We start from the raw sequence: 22,733 nt of genomic DNA, 5'->3' as shown, positions 1-22,733 counted from the left end.
GGACCAGTTGGCAAGTTTCTTGTGTTCACCAGAGGTAGCAAATCCAGATCCAGAAAGTGAAAACACTGTCAAGGTTTGGCTTTAGCCCCAGGTGCTAGCTAGCTAGCTCCCATGGTGCTAGCTAGCTAGCTCCCTAGCTAGCTCCCATGGTGCTAGCTAGCTAGCTCCCTAGCTAGCTCCCATGGTGCTCGTTTACCTGCTAGGGAGCACCAGGGCTTAAAGTCAAACTGGATTTGTTACTTCGAACCTAATAAACCACACTAGTCAAGTTTAACTAACCACATTTTTTTATGGCTGTAATTTAAAGACCAGCGAGTAGGTGGGTCTGGAACGTGCCCCCACCATATAAGGGGTTCGTTGTATATGATATTATTTGACAGAGGTGGCAAATCCAGGTCCAGAAAGTAAAAAAAACCCTGCTACAGTTTGGCTTTATCCCTGATGCTAGCTAGCTAGCTAGCTCCCTAGCAGGTAAACGAGGACCATGGGAGCTAGCTAAGGAGCTAGCTAGCTAGCAGCTGGAAGTAAAAACCCTGGCACAGTTTGGCTTTAACCCCTGGTGGCGCTAGCTAGCTAGCTCCCTAGCAGGTAAACGAGGACCATGGGAGCTAGCTAAGGAGCTAGCTAGCTAGCAGCTGGAAGTAAAAACCCTGGCACAGTTTGGCTTTAACCCCTGATGGCGCTACCTAGCTAGCTCCCTAGCAGGTAAACGAGGACCATGGGAGCTAGCTAAGGAGCTAGCTAGCTAGCAGCTGGAAGTAAAAACACTGGCACAGTTTGGCTTTAACCCCTGATGGCGCTACCTAGCTAGCTCCCTAGCAGGTAAACGAGGACCATGGGAGCTAGCTAAGGAGCTAGCTAGCTAGCAGCCGGAAGTAAAAACCCTGGCACAGTTTGGCTTTAACCCCTGATGGCGCTACCTAGCTAGCTCCCTAGCAGGTAAACGAGGACCATGGGAGCTAGCTAAGGAGCTAGCTAGCTAGCAGCCGGAAGTAAAAACCCTGGCACAGTTTGGCTTTAACCCCTGATGGCGCTAGCTAGCTAGCTCCCTCGCAGGTAAACGAGCACCATGGGAGCTAGCTAGCACCTGAGGCTAAAGCCAAACCGTGGCAGGGTTTTTACTATCTGGACTTGGATTAGCTACCTCTGTTCTGTGAAGGTAAGGAAGGGGCTGGCTTCTTTTACCTTGAGTTGCGACAACTCGTTTGCACCACAAAAGCAAAACAAAAGTCTGCATCTCCCGCTGAGCATACGGTAGCACTTGATGCTGCGTGTGTGTGCATAGTGGGGTTGTTTTCTAGGGGGGTGGGGTCACGGGGGTTCACAACCCAACAAATCTTTATGCATCAAACATTTCTATTCTGGCAAAGTGGTTATTAACTACCTCTTAAAGCGCCTCTATTTATCTCCTGGCTTCTTTTTTTTTTTTTTTTTTACTTTGCTTATGCCCCGCAAACGGACTTTAAAGTGGTGCGCGTGTGTTTGTGTGAGTGCAGTGGGGGGGCGTCGAGCAAAAGAAGACTCTCGGGAAGAAAGTAGAGCGCAAAAGAAAGAGAGAGCAAGTAGCCTCAGAAGACAGCGTGGAGCGTTTTTTGAAAGGAGATGTTTGATTTCCTTTGAAAAGGTCTGAGCGAGGCCCACTGCCTTGTTGTGATCCTTAAGCATTCTGCGTTGAGGGGCCGCCAGGGGTGGGGCCGCCTTTCCTGTGTTTGCTCTCCTCTTGCCGACCTGGCTTGTCTGTCCGTCCATCAGATTGGCTGTCTGACTGTGCGTTTGGCAGGCTGAGGATTTCCGCAGTTCTCTGACAGCAACAAAAAATAAGGATAATGTGGGGCGGATCGATTGAAAATTCACGGGTCAGGCCAATTTGTTTTTTCATTCAAAAAAAATAAAAGCGGATTTTTTGGGGGGGTATCGATTCTAATTTCCTCAATGGATTCGATTTTGATTTTCCCCGATTCGATTCAATTCACTTCAATCCGATATCGATGAATTCTGGAACATCCAATTTTCCTTAAATGTCAAGGACATGATAAAAAAAAAAAAAACTCCACAAATACTAAGTTACAAAGTAAATTGTGCGAGGGCAGTAACTGGTCAAATTATTTAATTTATTAATGAAAGTAACACGTGTTGTAAATCGCTTAAATTTTACACAAATATAAACTTAAAATATTGGGACTTGTCTTAAAGTGCAATAAGTCGGGTCTTTCCTAAATTTAAGAAAATACTTTTATTTTTTTTTTCTTTCTGGGAGAGCTCAGTATTGATCATTTGACATGTCATCATCATTGTTCTCCCTTTTTTTTTTTTTTTTGTATGTGGATGTGTGCGTGCGTGCGTGTAATAAAAAAAAAAAAAATCCCATACCATTCACCTAAACCGAACACAAGAAAATACTTTTAAATGTATATATATATATATATATATATATATAAAATGTAATATTGTCATTTTGATTTTATTGAACAAGAAAAAAATGACGCGAAAGCCAAATGAGAGGCCAGGCAGATCTTGCGAGCGGATGATCCCGCCGCATGTGACACGCTGCTCGCTGATGTTTCAGCAAACCAAACAAAGCTATTCAAATGGACAGGAAATATGACAAAGGCAAACACAAAAGTGCCGATGTGCCCGAGGCGACTCTGCGTCACCGCGTTTGCCGGCGTTTACGGCCCGACCCGACCCTTGGATGGCGACACTCACCCTCTCTCTGGCCCTCTGGATCTTCTCACGGTCGGTGTGGAGGTTGGAGAGAATCTCTTGGCCCACTTGTTCTGCGGAACAACAAAACCATGGCGTCATTTTGCGTGTTTTCTTCCAAGGTGAAATTCTCGCACTTGTCAAGCAAGCACCTTTTGTGACATGCTGGCAACCCGTTCCCCCTCAACTCGCAACTCCGCTACCTGATGATTTGGTCGGATCCTTTCATGGCGAATCCTTGAAACGAGAACTAGCGTGAAAATAGCGCAGCCAGTCATCAAGCATTGTCGAGGAATTGCTTGCGAAAACCTTCTGCAAACGCAAAAGTAAGCAGACAAGTTCTGGGCGGAATTCACTGCAAAAACTGAATTCTTAAGTAAGAAATCATTTCTTAAACTCAATTAATAAATATTAAATTGAATATTCAATATTACTTATTCTTAGTCTAAAAATATTATTTTCCAGACCGCCTTGGTTGATATGGGCCTAGTATTATTTTCTTATTTTTCCACAATCTTACAGGTAAATTTAAGTTGAATTTTGCCCTTTTGAAGTAATAATTTTCTTATTTTACTATATTTTTTTCTTAAACTTTCTAACGTCCTTTGTTTTTATTAAAAAAAAAAAAAAAAAAAAACAAGAGAGAGAGAGAGAAAAAGAATATATTAGTTAGTTGAAGAAAAAATATCTGCCAATTTGAATGAGAAATTTTGACTTGGAAAGATTTCTAAAAACAAATAAACATAACCTTAACGAGCAAGTCAGGTCAAAAATATTCCTGCTAATAATGTGTTCGATTTTTCATGTTGAGAAAAAAACAAAAAACAAATCTTAGGTATTGGTACGATATTGCAAAACTGGGTATCGGGGGCCAAAAAAACGGTATTGGAACGATAGTTTCAATATCTATCACGCTTTTTTGTGATGTTTTTTTTTTTACTCTCTTTTATTTCTTGAAATGCTTCTCGTCATTCGTGGGTGCAAAGAAATCAACGCACAATTACAAAAAACATCACCGACAAAGCACCTGACAAGCTCGTCAGTGGTCACTGTCAGTCGGATGTCCCTTGGGTTGGATACACCCCAAAAAAAAAAAAAAAGAAAAAAAAAGAAAAAGAAACCCTCCTTCCATCGATGTAGCTCCAGCATTAGCGTTTAAAAATGATGGAGTCGAGAGGATGAATGGAGAGCGGAGTGAAGAATCCTTGCGCGGATCAAAGACGGGCTTTCAAGCGCACCAAACAAATGCGAGATAAACAACACAGTCGCTGACTGTATTACACTACACAGGTGCCGCACACCAAAGGGCCCGCGTGCTGAGCGCCTGTTTGGGAGGGGTGGCAAGAAAAAAAAAGAAAAAAAAAGAAAATGGGGCTACATCTGGCAGCTAAACAAGAGACGGAAAAAAATGGGGAAAGAAGTCGATGGCATTGTCTGGGAGTTGGAAAGGGGGGGGGGGGGGGGTAGAAAATGAGACGACGCCGTCAAACGAATGACATCCCATTCATCCCCTCCAACCTTTTAGCTCCCCGACACTGTAAGTGACTCAAATGCGTCGCTTCCTGCCTTCATTAATTTCTAATCCGGGAGCAGACAGATTGAAGGATTCCCAGATTAAACAGCGCAGTCACACAGTCACATGTGACAAATAGGGCAGATTAAAAAGACTGAGCGCAGGTATTAATAACCAGAACAGAGCCCCCCCGCCCCGCCCCGCCCCCCCTCCCCATGTGAGGAGAACAAGGGAAGGAACAGGAAGGCGCTGCGAACGGAAATCTTCTGCTAAAGAGACAAATACGAACATTTCTGTCAGACTTGCGTTTCCTCCCCCAAATAAATGAGCGTGACAAGCAATGCGAGCAAGATGCAAGTTTGGCTTCTTTTTTTTTTTTCACCCCGCAAGTAGATTATTGGCAAAGTTTGCATAAAAAAAGAGGAGGCCTCCTCACCGTGCCTGAGGTGAAAGTACGTTCTCAGGCATCAAGTCAGGATTCTTGCGTTCATCCAACAATAGTTTTCTCAATTGTCATGAGAATTACACTTGAGACACGATTGATATGAAGGTGTTAATTCTTGCTGCAGGCTTTGTAGAGTCCTTCACAATTTTTCAGCAGCAGTTTCCTAACTTGATGTATGACAAAAATCAACACCTTCTTAAAATAATCACCTAAGGCCTTTTTTTCAGATTTTTCAGCAAACACAAAACATTGAATCATTTACATAATGAGGAGATGTTTTAGGCTTTTGGGTTTTTTTGCAAAAAAAAAAAAAAAAGACTTAGGCAATTGTTTTAACTCATTCACTCGCAGCCGTTTTCACGGAAGCAACCCCCTTCTCTCCCAGCTGTTTTACTGGATTTGTACTGATTTTGCAAGGCCCACAGAATATTGTCATCTATTGCTATAAAAACTTGGAACCAACTAAAAGAAAGATTAAAATCTCTTCTTTCATCAGGAAAAAAAAGTATATTTTTTCATCAGTTTCCATTTTGCAGCAATTAGCATTAGAATATAGCTAAGTTTCATCATTATTCACAAACGTGTTTAAAACAGTGGGGAAAAAGAGTTTGTTGCAAAAACAACAACATAAAAAGGTATAAATACGTCTTTGGGAGCATGGTCATATTCAAAATAGAACGTAATTATACAATTTTGGGAGCAAAAGAGGGTGACGAAATGCTATTTTCGATATAGACCAAAACATGCTAAATAAAATCCACAAAAAATGCTGTAGGGTAGTATAAGACCCGTTGAAGAGAAGCTAATCGACGTCTGCCATCTAGTGGTGAACGGTGCTAATACAACTTAAACTTTTTGTGTGTGGTCATTTTCTCCTATTTTTTCTGGGATTTTCCCCCCCATTTACCGCCATCTTTTTGCCTAAAAATATTATAGAATGTTCATCAGCGTTTTCTGTAGAATTCTTTGGGTTTGTAAAACGTAAAAAAATATATAAAAAAATCTATAGTCATCGTTTTGGATTGACTATCTGTGCATTGACTGGCGGCCATTTTTTAAGCAGAGTTTGCCATTTTGTTGCGGAGCACTTTGACTGGCTCGAAATATCATTTCCTGCTTCTGAGTTCAGCTTGAGTACGTCCTTCAAAGCAGTCGAGGATTTTGTGTCGACTGCAAGTGAGCTCAAATTACTGTTGCCATATTTTGAATACTTTTGTCAATGTGCTGCTTTTCAGAAGAGAGTGCGCAGTGAGCTGCCAACTAAAGACGACATTAGGTGACAAATTCGAAAGGTATAATGGATGAAAAATGGTTGCCCTTGGAGAGAGAAAAAAAAACATTTGTATTTGCCATGGAAGGTTTATTAGATTAAAATCTCATACAAACGCTCAATGCAGTCGTGTCCTGACCTTGTCTGAGAGGGAAAACAAGATAATGACTTTCTCAAAAGGAGTTTTTTTTAAATGGCTCAATAAAGTCCTTTTCTGACTGAGGAAAAGGTATAATAACAGCTTGTTAACACAAATCCTTTAAAACGGCTTCTAGCCGCGTAAACAACAACCGCTTATTGGACTTAACGAGCGTGGTTTTCGAGCGTTACTCATTTTCTGGCAGGTATCTGAATTTCCATCCATCCTAATTCAACGTTGCGCTTTGCAGACTTCATTAGTTGCTGGGAAGAACAACGACATTTATTAAACGCACGCTAATTCGTCATCAAGAACGAGGAATGGAAGGAAAAAAAAAAAGAAAAGCCGCAGAGCAGAAATTGTACAGCTGCTGCCCTGGACTTGTTGCTCGTTAGCGAGTCAAATATTCCCCGGCAGTTTAAACAGCTATTAACAATTTAAATCACCCGGCGCAGAGATCTCGCTCTGACTCACTCGCTCAAGATTGCCGTACCCTGAGGTCTATTTAACAAGCCCATTATGACATGACATGGCGCTCCGGAGCTCCAGTTTTACGGCTCGCTCCGAGCAAGAACCGCAGGAGAGAATTAGCGTCCGAAAACCAAATGTACGAGTGTGAAAGGGGAAATCGGATCTGAAAGGACATTTTCATCCTGAGAAATCCATTGCCGGTGGGAATTAGCACAGGACAATCGTTCAACTTTTGTTATCAATTTCAAGATGGTCGGTGTGCGTAGTGGAAAGAAACGACGGTACGACAACTAGCGCTGGTAGCGCATGACATTAGTAAATGTCACACAGTTGCTTGACACCAAGAAACTACAAATTGGCAGCAAAGCAAAATTATTCACACAATAGCCATGCTTTGAGCACAAAAATATGGACTTTTCCAGCAAATAATGGAGGGTCAATTCTGCAAATATGCCAAAAATGCCAAACCGGAAATATGCATTAATTGCATACTGCTCACAAGTTAGCGATATTTGGCCTCACGGTAACATTTCAGGTTAAATCTAAAACACTGAAGGCCCTCGTTTGACGATCATTTGCAAAGCAGTGACCATACATCCACTTTATTACAAGGAGTCCTTTTTTTTTTTTTTTTTTCTCAAGAAAAAAAAAAACAACGAATGTGAGGACGACTCACCGGGAATTGTCCCGCCTGAGTACGGCCCTTTTAAATAGAGAACACATTAAGTGCCATTTATCAATAAAAGTAACTCTAGAAAATAACAACTCTAAAAGTAACTAATTTTGTCCACTGAAGTGGACAAAACACACTTACGACAAAAAAAAAAAAATTATTTTTTTTTTTTTACAAGGAGTCCTTAAGTCACGGCGGAGTTCCCGTTCCTACGCTCACGATGTAACCAAAATTTCCACTTAAGTCGGATTTCACCGTTACGGGCCGGAACCAATATTTGGTGCTTCTGAGTCTATGAATGGTAGAGTGAGACCGGAAAAGGCACAGAGCGGTGGAAGTCTTTGCCGAAAAAAGGGGGCCAAGATCGCAGCCTGGCAAGTGTGAGGCGGACAAATTAGCCACTCAGTCACCACAATGTCAAAAGAAAACCAAAACGCTGCAGTGCCGAACTTCCTCCACCACACGTTTAATTGGACGCAACATCAATTGTATTTCAGAGAGTCCCGAGCTCGCTGTACCCGTGAGACCCTCCAAGACCCGACTTACGCCAGCAAACCGTCTATGGAGGGTTGAGAGGGCGCACCGACAAACCCAGACACATTTCACCCCCCCCCCCCCCCCCGTTTGTTCTGTAGCTCAGACACTGTTTGTGACAAAGCGAGCAGTCGACTGCCAGCGACTCCCCAGCGCTTAAACTTACCTGTCTTTGTACACGTCTTCTTTTTTTTTTGTCGGGGGAGCAACAACTTCCACAACTGGCTGGTGACACACTTTCATCACCTTTCATCAGAGTTGTACCCGCACTGGGACGTATTTGCGATGCCGAGCCCACAGGCCATGAGGCTAGCGAGCTGAAGCGCTCATGACTTTTTTTTTTTTTTGTGTGTGTGTGCGCGCGCGCGTGTGCTCGGAATAAAGCGGTGCCGAGCGCACGGTCGCACGGGATGGATCAAGACAGATTAAGTGGAGGGACAACAAACTCCGGTCCAAGTTAGTTAGAAGTTAGCAGGTTTCGTCATTGCGAGCTCCGATGTTACGGTACCGAGAGCGTCGGCTTTAGGGGTTCGGTTGAGGGTTCTGGATGAGGCGAAATGGATGGCTTCAGTCAGGGTTTGGATTTAGGGATTGGAGGCGAGTTTTGCTAAGGTTAAGCATTCTATTACAGTTTGGATTTCATATAAGTTTTTTTTTTTTTTATGGGTTAGCTTTGTGACTCACTGAGGATTTGAATTTGGATTCGAGTAGGGGTGCACCAATCACGCTTTTCCGTCCGACCACTGATGCCGATCCCGATTTTTTTTCATAACAAGCAGCACGCACCTTCAGTGTTCTAATCTTGTTTTATTGTGAAAACATTCAAAAAATATCTGTGAAATAATACTAACGGGGAACCACCACCCCGGTCTCGGGGTCTCGGTCATCCGAGAGGGACTCAGCGTCGAGTCGCTGCTCCTCCACGTTGAGAGGAACCAGTTGAGGTGGCTCGGGCATCTGGTTCGGATGCCTCCTGGACGCCTCCCTGGGGAGGTGTTCCGGGCATGTCCTACCGGCAGGAGGCCCCGGGGACGACCCAGGACACGCTGGAGAGACTATGTCTCTCGGCTGTCCTGGGAACGCCTTGGGGTCCCGTCGGATGAGCTGGCTGAAGTGGCTGGGGAGAGGGAAGTCTGGGCTTCCCTGCTAAAGCTGCTGCCCCCGCGACCCGACCCCGGATAAGCGGAAGAAGACGGACGGACGAATACTAACGGGTGGTTTTAACTGCACATGAAGTCGTTCTCGCAAATCAAAATGAAAAACCGATTAGTCATGTCGGCAGAAGAGGACACTTGCGGACTTTTCCAGACTTGTAAGAAAGCAAATGAGATTGCTGGGAAAGATCGGTTTATTTCGAAGGGATCCGCCGATCGATCGGTGCACCCTTAGATTAAGAGTTCATGAAGGATATTTTCAGTAAGGGTTCAATCGTGGGTCTGGAATAGGATTTCAATTAGGTTTAAGGTTAGAGATTTAGGGTTCGGATTCAGGTAGGGGGGCTAAAATTTGGTTACGGCTTCTATTAAGTCACGTTTAGGGTTTAAGGGCTAGGATTGTGATGTGTTAGGGTTTCCGTCAAAGTTAAGGGTAAGTCAAAGTTAGGGTTCATGTTTTGCTTAGGATTTAGGGTTCCAGAAACTAGTGTTGGGTTGACGATTCAGTTAGAGTCAAGGTTATGTTTAGGGTACACGTTGTCACTATGCACATAAATGTGACAAATGCAGTCTGGGAAAAGAGTCGCCAGGGAAAGCTAAACCCGACCTAGCAGGGTGCACACACTTTAACCATGACGACGCCATTTGTAAGAGCCTAATTTTACAAGCTCAAGTACAAAAATCGACATCAGTCCAGTTTGCAGTTCTGGAAACGGAATATTGAGAGCAAGGCAGCGCGCACGCCCGTCTATCCCAAGTTAGCCCCCTTGCTCTCGTCGGAGGGCAGTCGGGTTGGATTTGTGGGGGCTTTCTTCACTTGGCCGGGCTGTGTTTTATTCATCGCCGGCGCCCTGACCCCTCACGGCTCCTGTTCTGACAAATCACTTCTGATTAAGACAGATCTCCGTTAGTCAGCCACTCAACTTGGCCTATTCATCATTCTGGCTTCTCCTCGTCTCTCCCGCGACCCCTCCGCCATCCCTCGCTCCCCCGCCGCCGGATCGTTTGCCTGTCCGTCAGACCGAAGCGTGCTGCCAGAGACAAATTTCCGCTGCCGCTTTAAACGGCTGATTACGGACAATTGGTAGGACGGCCAGACGTAAGGCAGTCTTATGGGTGATAAGACGGCGCTTTAATGGGTATAAATGACCGTGCCGGCAGGAGAGCCGCCGCTAATAGACGGGTTTGTTTCAAAATGAGCAAAGGTGCAGAGAATTGAAAGCTGCATTTGAGCACTGCCCACTTTTTTTTACCCCCCTTCAAAGTCTCAGGACGTCAAATTTACATGTATTATTTAAGCCGCTCAAAGTCACTCTCGTTCAGTTGCAAAGCAACTTCCTCGACTGCGGCATTTTCCTGAGGGCCCGCCCATATTTAATACTCGGCATTACACGCCATATTTACAATGAATGTCGTCGCCAAAGCGAATCGGAAAGGCATTCATACGCAAAACGGTTTAGCGAGCGAGGTAAACAAACTCAGGCTTTGTGCCGGCACGGCCAACAAACTCCATTAAATGAACCTGAACGCCAACCAACGCCGGTGGCGGAGGGCGGCGAGGGGGAGGGCGGGGCCAGCACAGAAAGCCCGGGCTGCCGCGAGCGCAAATTGCTTGGACTTAATCAAGCGCTCTTTACTCAAGCATCCAAATGAAAACTAATGGACTTGGGGTGCTTGGGTGTGACAAGGCGGGAGCGTTTTTTTTTTTTGAGGTCGTCAATTAAAAAAGATGACAATAAAAATTGAACAGACGGCTGACATGCTAATTCCATTTCCAGTGTTAAGAAAATGATTTTCTTGATTAGACTGGCTGGAATTCGTAAAAAATGTATGAAGCGCAGAATTAAAAGTCACCTGCGAACCACGTATGCATTATTCAACAAGCTGACATTCGTGTCGCGCAAAACTGTATGACCAAAAGAAAAAAAGAAAAAACAAAAAAATGACAAGAACTGAAAGATGAAACTAATTTGAGCCAATTAGCATTCGAGGAGTTGCTTAAAACAAACAAAACAACAATGACGGCCGGAATACGATTAATGACGCAATCCTGGTAAAACAGGCGGAACTGTTCATTTGTCGCCTGCACAATCAATGACGGACTCGTATTGACATTTTGTCCGAATTTATGGATCAGGCTAAATCATTAGCTTCCAAAACTATTAACGTCGTACAAAAACAACAAATCTCAACCTGATAATGAAGAGATTTGACAGAATAAATCGTTCGGAATTGCAAGAACGATGTCGGGGGGGGGAAAACGGGACTCTTTTAAATATGTGGATGTAAACAGACATCCAATGTCAAATGTAGAGCAGATCCCGATTGAAAGTGCTTTGACATTACTGCATTTCCAAAATGTGTTTTGGTTTTTCAGTTCCAACACATAACAATATGTTTTTGGCAGCACATTAAACTGCATTGTGACATTCCTAAAAAGAAGACAAACTTCACTTTCTGAAAAAGAACAAATGCTGTTGGCACTGTCCCAAAAAGAAGACAAACTTGCCAAAGTCCACAACCTGAAGATTAAGCATTTAAATTAATGTGTCAAAATGTATATTTACTTGTACATTTATGTTTCCAGAATTATTATTATTATTATTATATTGAATGTAAATGCAATTGAATCTCCGTCATTCAATTGCATTTAACGTATGCTAGCTTCTGATTGGTTCGTGTAAGTCAGCTGACAGGGGATCGGGAAGCGTTGTCGCTCTAGCTGCCGTCTGTGTATGACGAGAATCGTGCCTTTTTTTTTTTTTATAAACAGTGTCCCGTTAAGCACCAACAAATCCTCCCATTAGACCATAGCTACGCTACGTGTATTTCTCGCAAGTTTTTTTCTCGCACTTTATGAAGTGGCAAATTCTCGGAATATCACCACCTCCCCACCCTAGGAAAAAATAATAATATATACGTGGCCCTAATACGGCGCCGTACAGCCGTGAAACAAAACGGGCTGTCATTTTAAATCTGGAACGTCCTAATACAACACGACGTGTACGGAGGCAAAAAGTTTCCCAATTTATCGGGAAAGCGGACCCGGCAAGAGACGTGTTACCGGGCGGGGGGGGGGAAACTTGATGTTCATTTTCAACAGTTTAAGAGCGCTAATCATGGCATTACCATTGATTAAAGACTTGGGCGTCTTTAATCACGAGAGTTGACGGGCAGATCAAAGAGCCCAACACAACATTTCTTGCCTTTTAATTACGTGTACAACAGCACACCTCGGGCGCGCTCCTTCCCTGCCCATCCTCTCAAACTCCGCAAAAGGAGATCTAACAGTCCAAAAAGCAGTTCATTACCCAATCAAATGGGAGACGGGTGAGAAAAACACAAGCGCCAGCGCTGAGGATGGATGATTAGTGAGGATCCGGGAGGAGGTCTTTCGCCGTGAACACGTCCCCAATTGCAACACCTTCATTATCCTTGTCAAAAATGGGACGAGGCATCAAGCTCATTTGCATGTTTTGACAAGGCCTGTCGGGGAGGCGCCGCCGCCTCCTGGCGTTTTTTCTTCGCAGTCCTCCGAGTGTCTTTACCTCAATGACTGCTGATTACAGGCCCCTCGCCGCCGCTAAATGAATTAAATAGCTTGTTAAACGCCATTCAGCCCACACGCCCGCCTTCCACTCAGCAAACGAGTGAAGTCCGCATGAAGGCGCCGCTAGCGGAAAGGATAGCAACATCAAAACCCCGCCACCAGACAACGGGACAACTTCCAAAAGTTTGCGTCCAGCTGTTGGCGCTCTTTGGAAGTTTCCAAAAGTCGGACAGATTTGACCACAACTCCGACTGGAGTTCAAATGTTGAAGGTTAGCGTTGGGGCGCTAGGTTGACCCGGCACAAGTCATGGCTAGCGATACGCTTTTGGCAATAATACCTTAAAATTGCTGTCTTGTCGACATTCTTGCTTAAGTTGAGTTTATAAAACGAAAAAAAATTGTCGCTATTGCAATTCCTGAAAAAGAAGGCAATTTTTTTTTTTTTTGCTTTCCTACACAGAAGACAAACTGTAAAGTACGTTGTACACTCTAAAAACAGTAGGGTCAAAAGTAACCCAATTATAGATCAAAAATGGACTGATCCACTTCATGGGTCAAATTGAGCCAACTTTCTGGGTTGTTTTATACAAAATGACCCATTTTTTGGACCCAAGTAAAGCATCTGACCAATATTTAGGAGTTGCTTCGTGACTCAAAGTTGGCCAAAGTAGAGGATGAGTCCTCGCCGTACCGTAAGCGCAAATTGAGTTACAATCTTGTTGACAAACAAATTCAAGTTGCAAGTCAAGGTAACAGCGATTTCATTGCAGTGCAAATGGGAAACGGTTTAACAAGTAGGGGGGGCAAAAGGCGGATGCCGACTGACAAGGCAGCAGAAACACAAAGTTTGTCTTTGACTTGAGGGCAATGCCAATAGTGCGCGATATAAGGACAAGAATAGCGCCATTCTACATAGGGTGGCGACATCCCGCGCCTCGTTTAGCAGCGAGCGGGGGCCACCCGGTTGAAGGCCGATGATTGTCATCTGCCACCGTGAATGCGCGGCGTGGCACCACGTGAGGGCATTTCAAAACACTCGTGTGCGGCGCATGCAGTTGCCTTTCTTTCTTTCTTTCTTTCTTTCTTTCTTTCTTAGGGTTAGGGTTAAGCCTAACCCTCTTTCAGTCGTGGAGTTTTTCTGCTTGAAAGCCTCGTCGTGCCGTGCGCAATATACGGCATATAAGAGGACGTACAATGGGGAGCTCTGACGGCCAAGATCTTTTATTACAAACCGCGTCTTGCTTGTCAGCTTGGAATGAAAGCGGCATTGGGGGGGGGGGGGGGGATTCTTGTGTTTGTGTTGAGGCTTACACAACATTGCTAATTGGATGCAACGCCTAATATTAGATTACATTTCTATTGAACTCTTCTACTGGCTGCAACAACGTCTAATGCTGCTTATTTTAAAAAAAAAAAGGCATTTTTATGATGTCACCTGTTTTTAATCATTTCATGATACACATTTAAAATCATTTTCTTCCAGTGTAACATGAATATGGTAAATATAGCACATAATCCTCATTTAACTCCACCAGACAGCTATTGAGGGTATGGTATTTATTTTCACAAACATATAATAATGCCTTTGGGTTCTCCTCCCCTCCATAATTTCCCCTGGCAACTAAATAATAATAAAAAATATTTGTTCCAATATATTGCGTAATGTACTAATAATAAACAGAATAATAGAATGGAACAGAATATAATAAACAGCATATGCAAAGTTGTATTTTTACAAATGCATTTTCATGATAATATTCAATATTTTTTTCCAGATGACATTTCAGTGACATATTACATTGAAACACGCCCATTTCAATTAGGCATCATTAATTGATTTGGGAGGCAAATACATTTGTAAAGTAAACACCCTACCCCAAAGAAATGCCTGATGGTGTCCGCTAGAAGTTATGAAGATTTCAAATTCGAGATTTATAATTATGCATATTATATTGAAAAACACCATTTTTATTGTCATTATTTATATGCAGGAGAATATAATTGGGGGAAGAAAAAAATAGATATTGCAAAAATAAATGCCTTAAAGCCAATAGATGACGACTAGTTTTTAAAGTTGAGTACAAAAATCTGTACACCTGCTCCAGGCCAGGGAGACGTACATTTTTATATTATATTGACTGTAGTACATATTGCAAAAAAAGAGAAAAAACAACTCTTGGTAAAAATAAATGCCTTACACCAAATAGGGACTGTCATTTTTCTGCTGAAAAGTACATAAACGGCCAGCTGCCCGATGATTTACATGTTTTATTATAACAGAAATGATGTCGAAACATTCATTATTTTCACTAAGACGTAATAAAGAGGAGTTCATAAAAAGCCAGCGTCCATTATACGAGGAAATCCTGCAGCTCGCCATGCATGCAAATGTTCTGCTCCAAGATGAGCACGCTCCATTTTGATTGAGGCTGACACTTGACAGCCCGGTTCAGGGTCCCGGCCCGGCACGGCCCGGCCACCTCGCCCTACCCCGGGGGGCGCCATCCCGGCCCCCTTCCCGGCACTCCGCCCCACCTCGGTCACCGGGGCGTCACGGGGGCTAACGAGCGGGCTGGTGGGGGGTGGCGGGGGGGGTGGGGGGGCAGCCTGCTTAGCCATTCAAGCTCATCCGTCGGCTGGATGTGTAAGCAGCTCCCCCAGAGGCCCTCAGCGAAACAAGTGTCAAAAGCTAAGGAGACGCTTTGTACCTGGGAGGTATATTAATGCTCTGATAGCGGAAGGAGGCGAGCAGGGGAAAGAAAGAGAAAAAAAAGTCTTTGTCCTCCTAGGAGAAGATGAAGGACAAAGCCGGAGACAACTTTTGAGGATGTTAACTTCGACGGAACAAAAAGCAGACCTTCAGGGAGAAATGCTCAAACCAAGCTGCTTAAGATGACCTCATCGAGGCGTTTAGTCACCTAATTAACAGGCGGCTATTTGAGGGAGGCATTGAAACAAGATTGCGCAACGCACAAGGTCAGGGGTCAAACTTGTTTGTAACAGCTTCCTTCCCATGAATAAAAAAGCAAACGCAATTTCCAGTGGCATTTAAAAAGCCTGTCTTGGCTCTTCATATAGAGCAAATGCTGATACGCTTTCCTAAAAAGAAGACAAACCTGATGTTACACTTTGCTACAAAAAAGAGAAACTAACTAAACTAAGAAAACAATACTAATGTACTTTCCTCGAAAGAAACAATCTTGATTTTCGCTTAAAAAAAACCCCAACTAACTACTAACGTTGCACTTTCCTAAAAAGAAGACAAAATGAGCTTGTACTTTCCTAAAAAAACTAAATAATTCTTTTAAACTATTCACACTACACTTTCCTACAAAGATAACAAACAATTGATGTTGTTCTTTCCTAAAAAGAAGACAAACTATTGTACCTTTAAAAAGAGAAACTACTGACATTGACTTAAATTAAAAGAAAAGTATTGATGACTCGAAGAGAAAAGAACCCATTGATGCTGCACTTTACTAAAAAGAAGACAACCCACTGATGTTTCACTTTTACAAAAAAGAAGACATTTTTCACACTGCACTTTCCCAAATAAATAAATCAATAATGATGACTAAACTAGTCCTGCTCCACTTTCCAACAAAGAACACAAACAATTGATGTTGAGCTATCCTAGAAAGAAGACAAACTATTGTACCTCTAAAAAGAGAAACTACTGACATTTGACTTAAATTAAAAGAAAAGTATTGATGTTTTAATGACTCGAACAGAAAAGAACCCATTGATGCTGCACTTTACTAAAAAGAAGAGAACCTACTGATATTTCACTTTTACAAAAAAGAAGAAATTTTTCACACTGCACTTTCCCAAATAAATAAATAAATAATGATAACTAAACTAGTCCTGCTCCACTTTCCAAGAAAGAACACAAACAATTGATTATGTTCTTTCCTAAAAAGAAGACAAACTATTGTACCTCTAAAATGAGAAACTACTGACATTTGACTTAAATTAAAATAAAAGTATTGATGACTCGAAGAGAAAAGAACCCATTGATGCTGCACTTTACTAAAAAGAAGACAACCCACTGATGTTTCACTTTTACAAAAAAGAAGACATTTTTCACACTGCACTTTCCCAAATAAATAAATCAATAATGATGACTAAACTAGTCCTGCTCCACTTTCCAACAAAGAACACAAACAATTGATGTTGAGCTATCCTAGAAAGAAGACAAATCATCTTAAAAGTTGAATTACTTTTATCAGCTTCCTGAGTTTGAGCTCAAACTGGACTCCCCCAACCAGCGTCAAGAGTCTTCCGAGGCCTCCTGCCCTCCGTTGGGCCATGCATAATTGAAGTAACACTGAGACGGAAGCGTGTTACTACCGATGTTTTCATTAGGCAAAGCTAACACATGGGACCCGCTGACGACAGGCAGACCAGTGCATAGAACCCGCAAAGGTTCTGCATCTTCTCACAGGCAAATGCGAGAAAACATTTAATTCTGACATCAGATCTTGTAAAAAGGCACACAGGCCTGACTTTTTTTTTTTTCTCGCCCCATGATATATTTTCAATCTTTCCAAGCTTAAATTAGCCGGGATTTTCAAGATCAGGGAGTGTTTTTTAAGCTATGAAAAATGGATTAAATGAAGAGGAAGTCTGGCCTTAATGAGCTCCCTGGGCTACGGAGCAGCAGGGACTGTGCAGTGGGGGGGCGCGAGGGTTGGGAGGGTGGAATGAGGCGAGCCTTTGAGGAAGAAGGGGGGCAGTGGGGGTTGCGGGGTACGCGGCCGTGCCCAAAGTGTGCCAGCTTCTGCCAATGGCACAGACGGCACCTGGGCAAAGCCGTCGTGCCAAAAGGAGGCGAGGAGCAAGTTGGCGTCCAAACCTGGAAACTTCGCTCCGAGTTGGACTTTTAGTCGAGGCTTTTGCGGGGTTTTTTGGGGGGAGGGGGGGACGGTTGGACTTTGTTTGCTTTTTGAGAAAAAAAATACAAACACGTTAAAATTATCTGTCGATGACAAAAATGCAAACAAATTCCAGCAGGCAAATGACCCTCACACATCTGCCAACAATCCTGAAACTTGAACCATTTCCAAGAAAACCAGACTTCACCTACCAGAAAAAAAACATCCCGGAATGTCAGGTTCAAAGATGGCTTAAAGACTCAGAAAGTAAGAAGTGCTTTAGCTCGGGTGCCACTGCGTATGCACGTTAGCGTATGAGAATGTTACAGACCATATTTAGGGACAGACCGATTATTTTTTATTTTCGATTATTTTTGACAAATATCGGGATCGGCCTTTTTACGAATCTGAATGCCGATTAAGCTGGCATCTCACTTAGCGGTGAATGCTTGCGGACAAAGTGAAATTTAAAGATTTGTAAGATGTTTACAGACAGTTTTTACTTGCCATAAACACATTTCGGACATATTCAGACAATTTTTTATTGCGAAGATCTTTTGAAACCTTTTACGAAGCTTCCTGCAATTTTTGTTATATTAAAAAAAAAAAAATCTGTCAATTCTTTATATGTTTAAAATTAAAAGATTTTTTTTTTTTTTACACTGACATTTTCTTTTTTACTGCAAATCTATATCGGCTTATTGGCTTCCTTGACTACTAATAATTGGTATCGTTATCGGCCTTGAAAATACCATATCGGTCTATCACTGGAATAAATCTAAACAATTTCTATATAGTATCCACAAGAAGGCAAATATAGTAAAAGTCAAGTGCTCAAATATTACATGCGAAAAACGTATACAACACAAGTGAGTGAGGGAGAGGTGGGTGGAAGGGGGGGGGGGGTATTGGTAGGGGATTCTTTGGCACATTCCTAGGCTACTTTTTCCCTGACAGCGATTAGAAGCTGTCAGAGGCTCTCGGACCTGCCACTCGTCAGCGCTCACAGGAGGCCTGTCATTACAAATAGAGCCGGATTAAAATACCCCACTGCCGGGGCGCACGGGCCTCGACCTGGACAACCACCCTGGCTACACCTGCTTCAAACTGACAAATGTTGACGCACACCAATGTATGAAGGGGGGGGGGGGGGGGGTCCAGGTTTACCCTGACAGATTACGTTACAAGGTTACTAATGGCGTGCAAAGAACTAGTTTGCGTAGCCGTGTAAGAACACGCGGTCGCGAGCCACAAGAAGGCACACTCAGTTACTGGCGGAACAGAACACTGTGCTGGCGGTGTTCTACAAGGCTCTGTACCCGAGCCACAGATTATGCAAGTACAGTGTTGGAAGAGACTGAGCCCTGCTGTAAATATCAAAACTCAATGAGTAATGAATTAGTCATTAGTAAATGTTTGTATTTTGCCTATAGATGCCACAAGAGGGCAGTAAAGCACTATGTAGCCGAAATAAAACTCCTCAACTCACTTCAAAATAGTTCCTTAACATCATTATGCTGCCAGAAAGCAACACAGTTATTGTGGTTCGTATACTCAACATAAATGTCAAAATTACGTTGGAAAATTGATGGCATTCCACACAGCTCGCTACTCAGTCCATACATTTTTAACTCTTTACGCTACATTCATGTCAACATTGCCTGATGCTACAGTAGAAAAGCAGTGATGGAAAAAATGTCAGTAAGTGTTTCGATTAAAAGATTATTTATACTCCAAACTATGATCCCAAAACAGTTGAATATCATTTCAAACTCATCTTACATTACCCTTGCAAATAAAAAAACAACAACACTCTTTCCTTACTTATTCTGTTGAATATAAAACTCAAAAATGCAAATAGCTGAGTATTTAGGTGGAAACCACAATTACTGTAGGGGGGGATTACTGTACTCTATCACCCGCAAATTGTGCGTGCCATGCAGTTGAATTGTGCTAATTGCGACAAAACGCCGAGCACAGCCCCGTCCGTTATCCCGCTTGCTGTCTCCATAGGAAAAGGTAACGGAGAATAACGAGCCAGGCCACTTCCCACATCTATCCGGTGTCAACAGGAATTGGACATTGAAAAATGAGCCATCCGGGCGAGATGACAGTCGCCGGCTGCTGCGCTGACAGGCCAATACAGTGCGGGAGGAAGGCGGCGGGTCGGATGAGCCTCGTCAAACGCACACAAAAACACAAACTGCACCAACGTTCCCGGAAAGAACAGCCGAAGATACACAAAAACAAATCAAGTATTTCATTACCAAAAAAAAAAAAAGTTTGACTTTTACTTGGAGCTCAAACGGAGCGTAATGTTGAGTGTACAGAGGCAAAAAAAAACAGCCCGTCTCTGCAACGATACCTTGCAGATTCAGAAAATAATTGGTGAAAATCTGTAATACAGAGAGACGAAAATTTTTTTTTAGAGCAAATTCAGTACCAATTGTCGCCAATCGCCCCAAGATGAGGCCGGCGTGTTGGAGGGAAGCAAGTGCAGAGCTACCGTTGAATCCAACAACCACAATCAGTGTAATGGTGAGTCAAATGTTGCTTTGCTTGGAATTTCGGGGATCGCCGATTTACATGACGGATGAGCTGAATGCAGCCTTAATCGGAGTCGGAACGTCCATCCCAGGAGAACGTGATTAAAACAGATTAGCCTGAAATCACCTGACAAAAACAAATCAATGTCTTGATGGCTTCTATGAAAAGAAACATCTGCTCTGCTTTACACGTGGACCGCAATTGATTTAACTACAATTAGGGACTCATTGAAAAGAGTCGCTACCAATGACATCAAATCAGATCATGAGCCAAAGCGCTTTCCATCTACCTGTCCGCAAAATCGGCATCTTGGAGAAAGCAAAAAGTCCAAGACATGACAGAAAATTGTCAACTGTGCTGCAAGATGCCCAACAGTCACACTGACAAAAAAAACAAATGTTATGCTACACTGTCAGAAATGAGTACCCAGTGGTCTGTTTCTGTCCCTCAGTAAGCACTCGACACCAGGTGTGGACCCCCGGGCCTCATACGGCATTATATGTGTATGATGATATACCCTCCTGTTAAATTGTGAGTCAAAATGACCCACTTTCAAGTTAAATAACAAATGTTAGCTCTTGGCTTTCAAATTTAGCACCAACAGATACAATTAAAAATTTTGGGAGGTTTTTGCATCAATTCTTGTTGATTCAAGGCCACTTACGGGTCACTTCCTGTTGATTTTAGGTCACTTCTGGGTCACTTCCTATTGAAATCACTTCCTGTTGATTTTAGGCCACTTGCGGGTCACTTCCTGATGAAACTGGTCACTTCCTGTTGATTTTAGGTCACTTCTAGTTGATTTTAGGCCCCTTACGGGTCACTTCCTATTGAAATCAGGTTACTTCCTGTTGATTTTAGGCCACTTCTGGGTCACTTCCTGTTGAAATCACTTCCTGTTGATTTTAGGCCACTTGCAGGTCACTTCCTGTTGACACTGGTCACTTCTTGTTGATATTAGGCCACTTCCGTCTCACTTCCTGTTGATTTTAGGCCACTTGCGGGTCACTTCCTGTTGAAACTGGTCACTTCTTGTTGTTATTAGGCCACTTCCATGTCACTTCCTATTGATTTTAGGCCACTTGCGAGTCACTTCTTGTTCAAGCTGGTCACTTCCTGTTGATATTAGGCCACTTCTGTGTCACTTCCTGTTGATTTTAGGCCACTTGCGGGTCACTTCCTGTTGAAACTGGTCACTTCTTGTTGTTATTAGGCCACTTCCATGTCACTTCCTGTTGATTTTAGGCCACTTGCGAGTCACTTCCTGTTCAAACTGGTCACTTCCTGTTGATATTAGGCCACTTCCGTGTCACTTCCTGTTGGTTTGAGGCCATTTTCGGGGGGGATATGGCAACCATGTTTAGGTGGTGTCAAACCAATAAATGATGGTTGACCTTCATGTTAAGGGGAATAGTCCTCAGATTTTTGTGACAAATTTGTGGCCGAAGTGGGACAGCGGTTGGAATCTGGCTGAGGGCACGACTTCTCAGACCCTTGCCGGGTCCTCACATTGACAAGGTAGCACACGCTGCTGACAAAGCAAAACTTTGGACCAATACTGAATTCTGTGTCCCAAAAACAGACTCCCAACATTGTACTTAAGTCAGGTTTGTTGAAACGGATGTTGGTCAAGGTGAGGACAAAGGTCATGCACCCAAACCTATGAAAAAGCACCGCACCTAATTAAAATAAGCAAAATCCCTGAGCTGCCGGCGGTACAGTCTTCATGATCATGTGAGGGTACAAGCATATAATGTTTAATGTATAGTCGGCTCTCCCAGCGCACGAGGAAAAAAAAAATGTACATATTCATAAAGTGTGAGGTGGTACACAAGTGCAAGTGGCAAAAATGGAAAGGAAAGCAACGCCTGTGTGTGCGCGCTTGGACAAACCCCCGATAGTGACCCCATTCCTCATCTCCAGGGCATAAATAAACATGCGTGTGCAAGCGCGCCGGTGGATTATAATCACAGAGAGAAAAGGGAATCAAATTTATTCCGCAACGGCCATTAATATTTCAGGCCCGTTACTGTAGCCCGTGTGAGGGAGCATGAATGATTAATTTAGACATCACCTCTGTCACAAGCCCTTACCAGGCCGGGCCCGGGATCAACCTATGAGAGCGGTAAACAAAAGGGGGGGCCCCCCCCAATGCTTTCTCTTCTTGCGGACGTCGTGCTGCTTGGCTTTGGGCTTCGTCTTGTCTGGGAAGACAAAAGCGAGGACTCGGGGCTGCTGAGGTGTTGTCTTGTGTTGTTGGACAAGTTGGCTGCATTTTGCTTTGACCGTCTTTTCTTTTGTGGCGTGGCGACCTTCAAGAAAACTTGCCAGAGGATCCGGCAGCCAGCGTCTGTTGTTCGCTTTAAGCGGACCGAGGTTATTTTGTTAACTAGAACTAAGGAAATAACTGAAACTAAAATTCAAAATGGAATAAAAGCAAAAATGCTTTTTAAAAAACTAAAACGAACTGAAAAAAGTAACTATAACGAGACAAAGTGCAATTTCTGCTGAATGCTATTACCGGAATGCTAAGATTTGAATGCTATCATTTGAACTAAACATTTACTGTCATTATGACTTTACCGCTGCGTTAACGTAACGCTATATGTACGTACAAACTGCAGAAACATAATAAACCGAGGTACGAAGAAACGAGAAAATCCTTACTAGGTTTGACCCTCAAGGATGCAAAGCACATCAAAGCGAACATTTGGAATCATCGACAATGTTTGTCCTCAACAAGACAAAAAAGTGAGATGAAAGCAGCAAGTCAACGTAACCATTCAATCCATTAGTCCACAAAGCGGCGACATCAATAGCGTGTTAACACCCCGCCGTCGATGGCGGCCGGCGGACGGG

The 22,733-nt window shown here is 43.2% G+C and overlaps 1 protein-coding gene across 4 annotated transcripts in view; it reads right to left on the bottom strand.

Annotated features, from left to right (window-relative positions):
* vti1a (vesicle transport through interaction with t-SNAREs 1A) overlaps positions 1–22,733 on the bottom strand; it is a 106,201-nt gene that overhangs the window by 30,345 nt on the left and 53,123 nt on the right. For all 4 annotated transcript variants that reach the window (XM_077551500.1, XM_077551498.1, XM_077551501.1 and 1 more), the window contains one exon: positions 2,707–2,777. In XM_077551500.1, coding sequence (XP_077407626.1) covers positions 2,707–2,777 — 71 coding nt within the window. The remainder of the gene's footprint in view (positions 1–2,706; positions 2,778–22,733) is intronic.

The sequence above is a fragment of the Vanacampus margaritifer genome, chromosome 18 (genome assembly GCF_051991255.1).
Source record: "Vanacampus margaritifer isolate UIUO_Vmar chromosome 18, RoL_Vmar_1.0, whole genome shotgun sequence".
NCBI lineage: Eukaryota > Metazoa > Chordata > Actinopteri > Syngnathiformes > Syngnathidae > Vanacampus > Vanacampus margaritifer.
The sequence above is the reverse complement of the archived record's forward strand: the minus strand, read 5'-3'. Positions and strand labels throughout refer to the sequence as shown.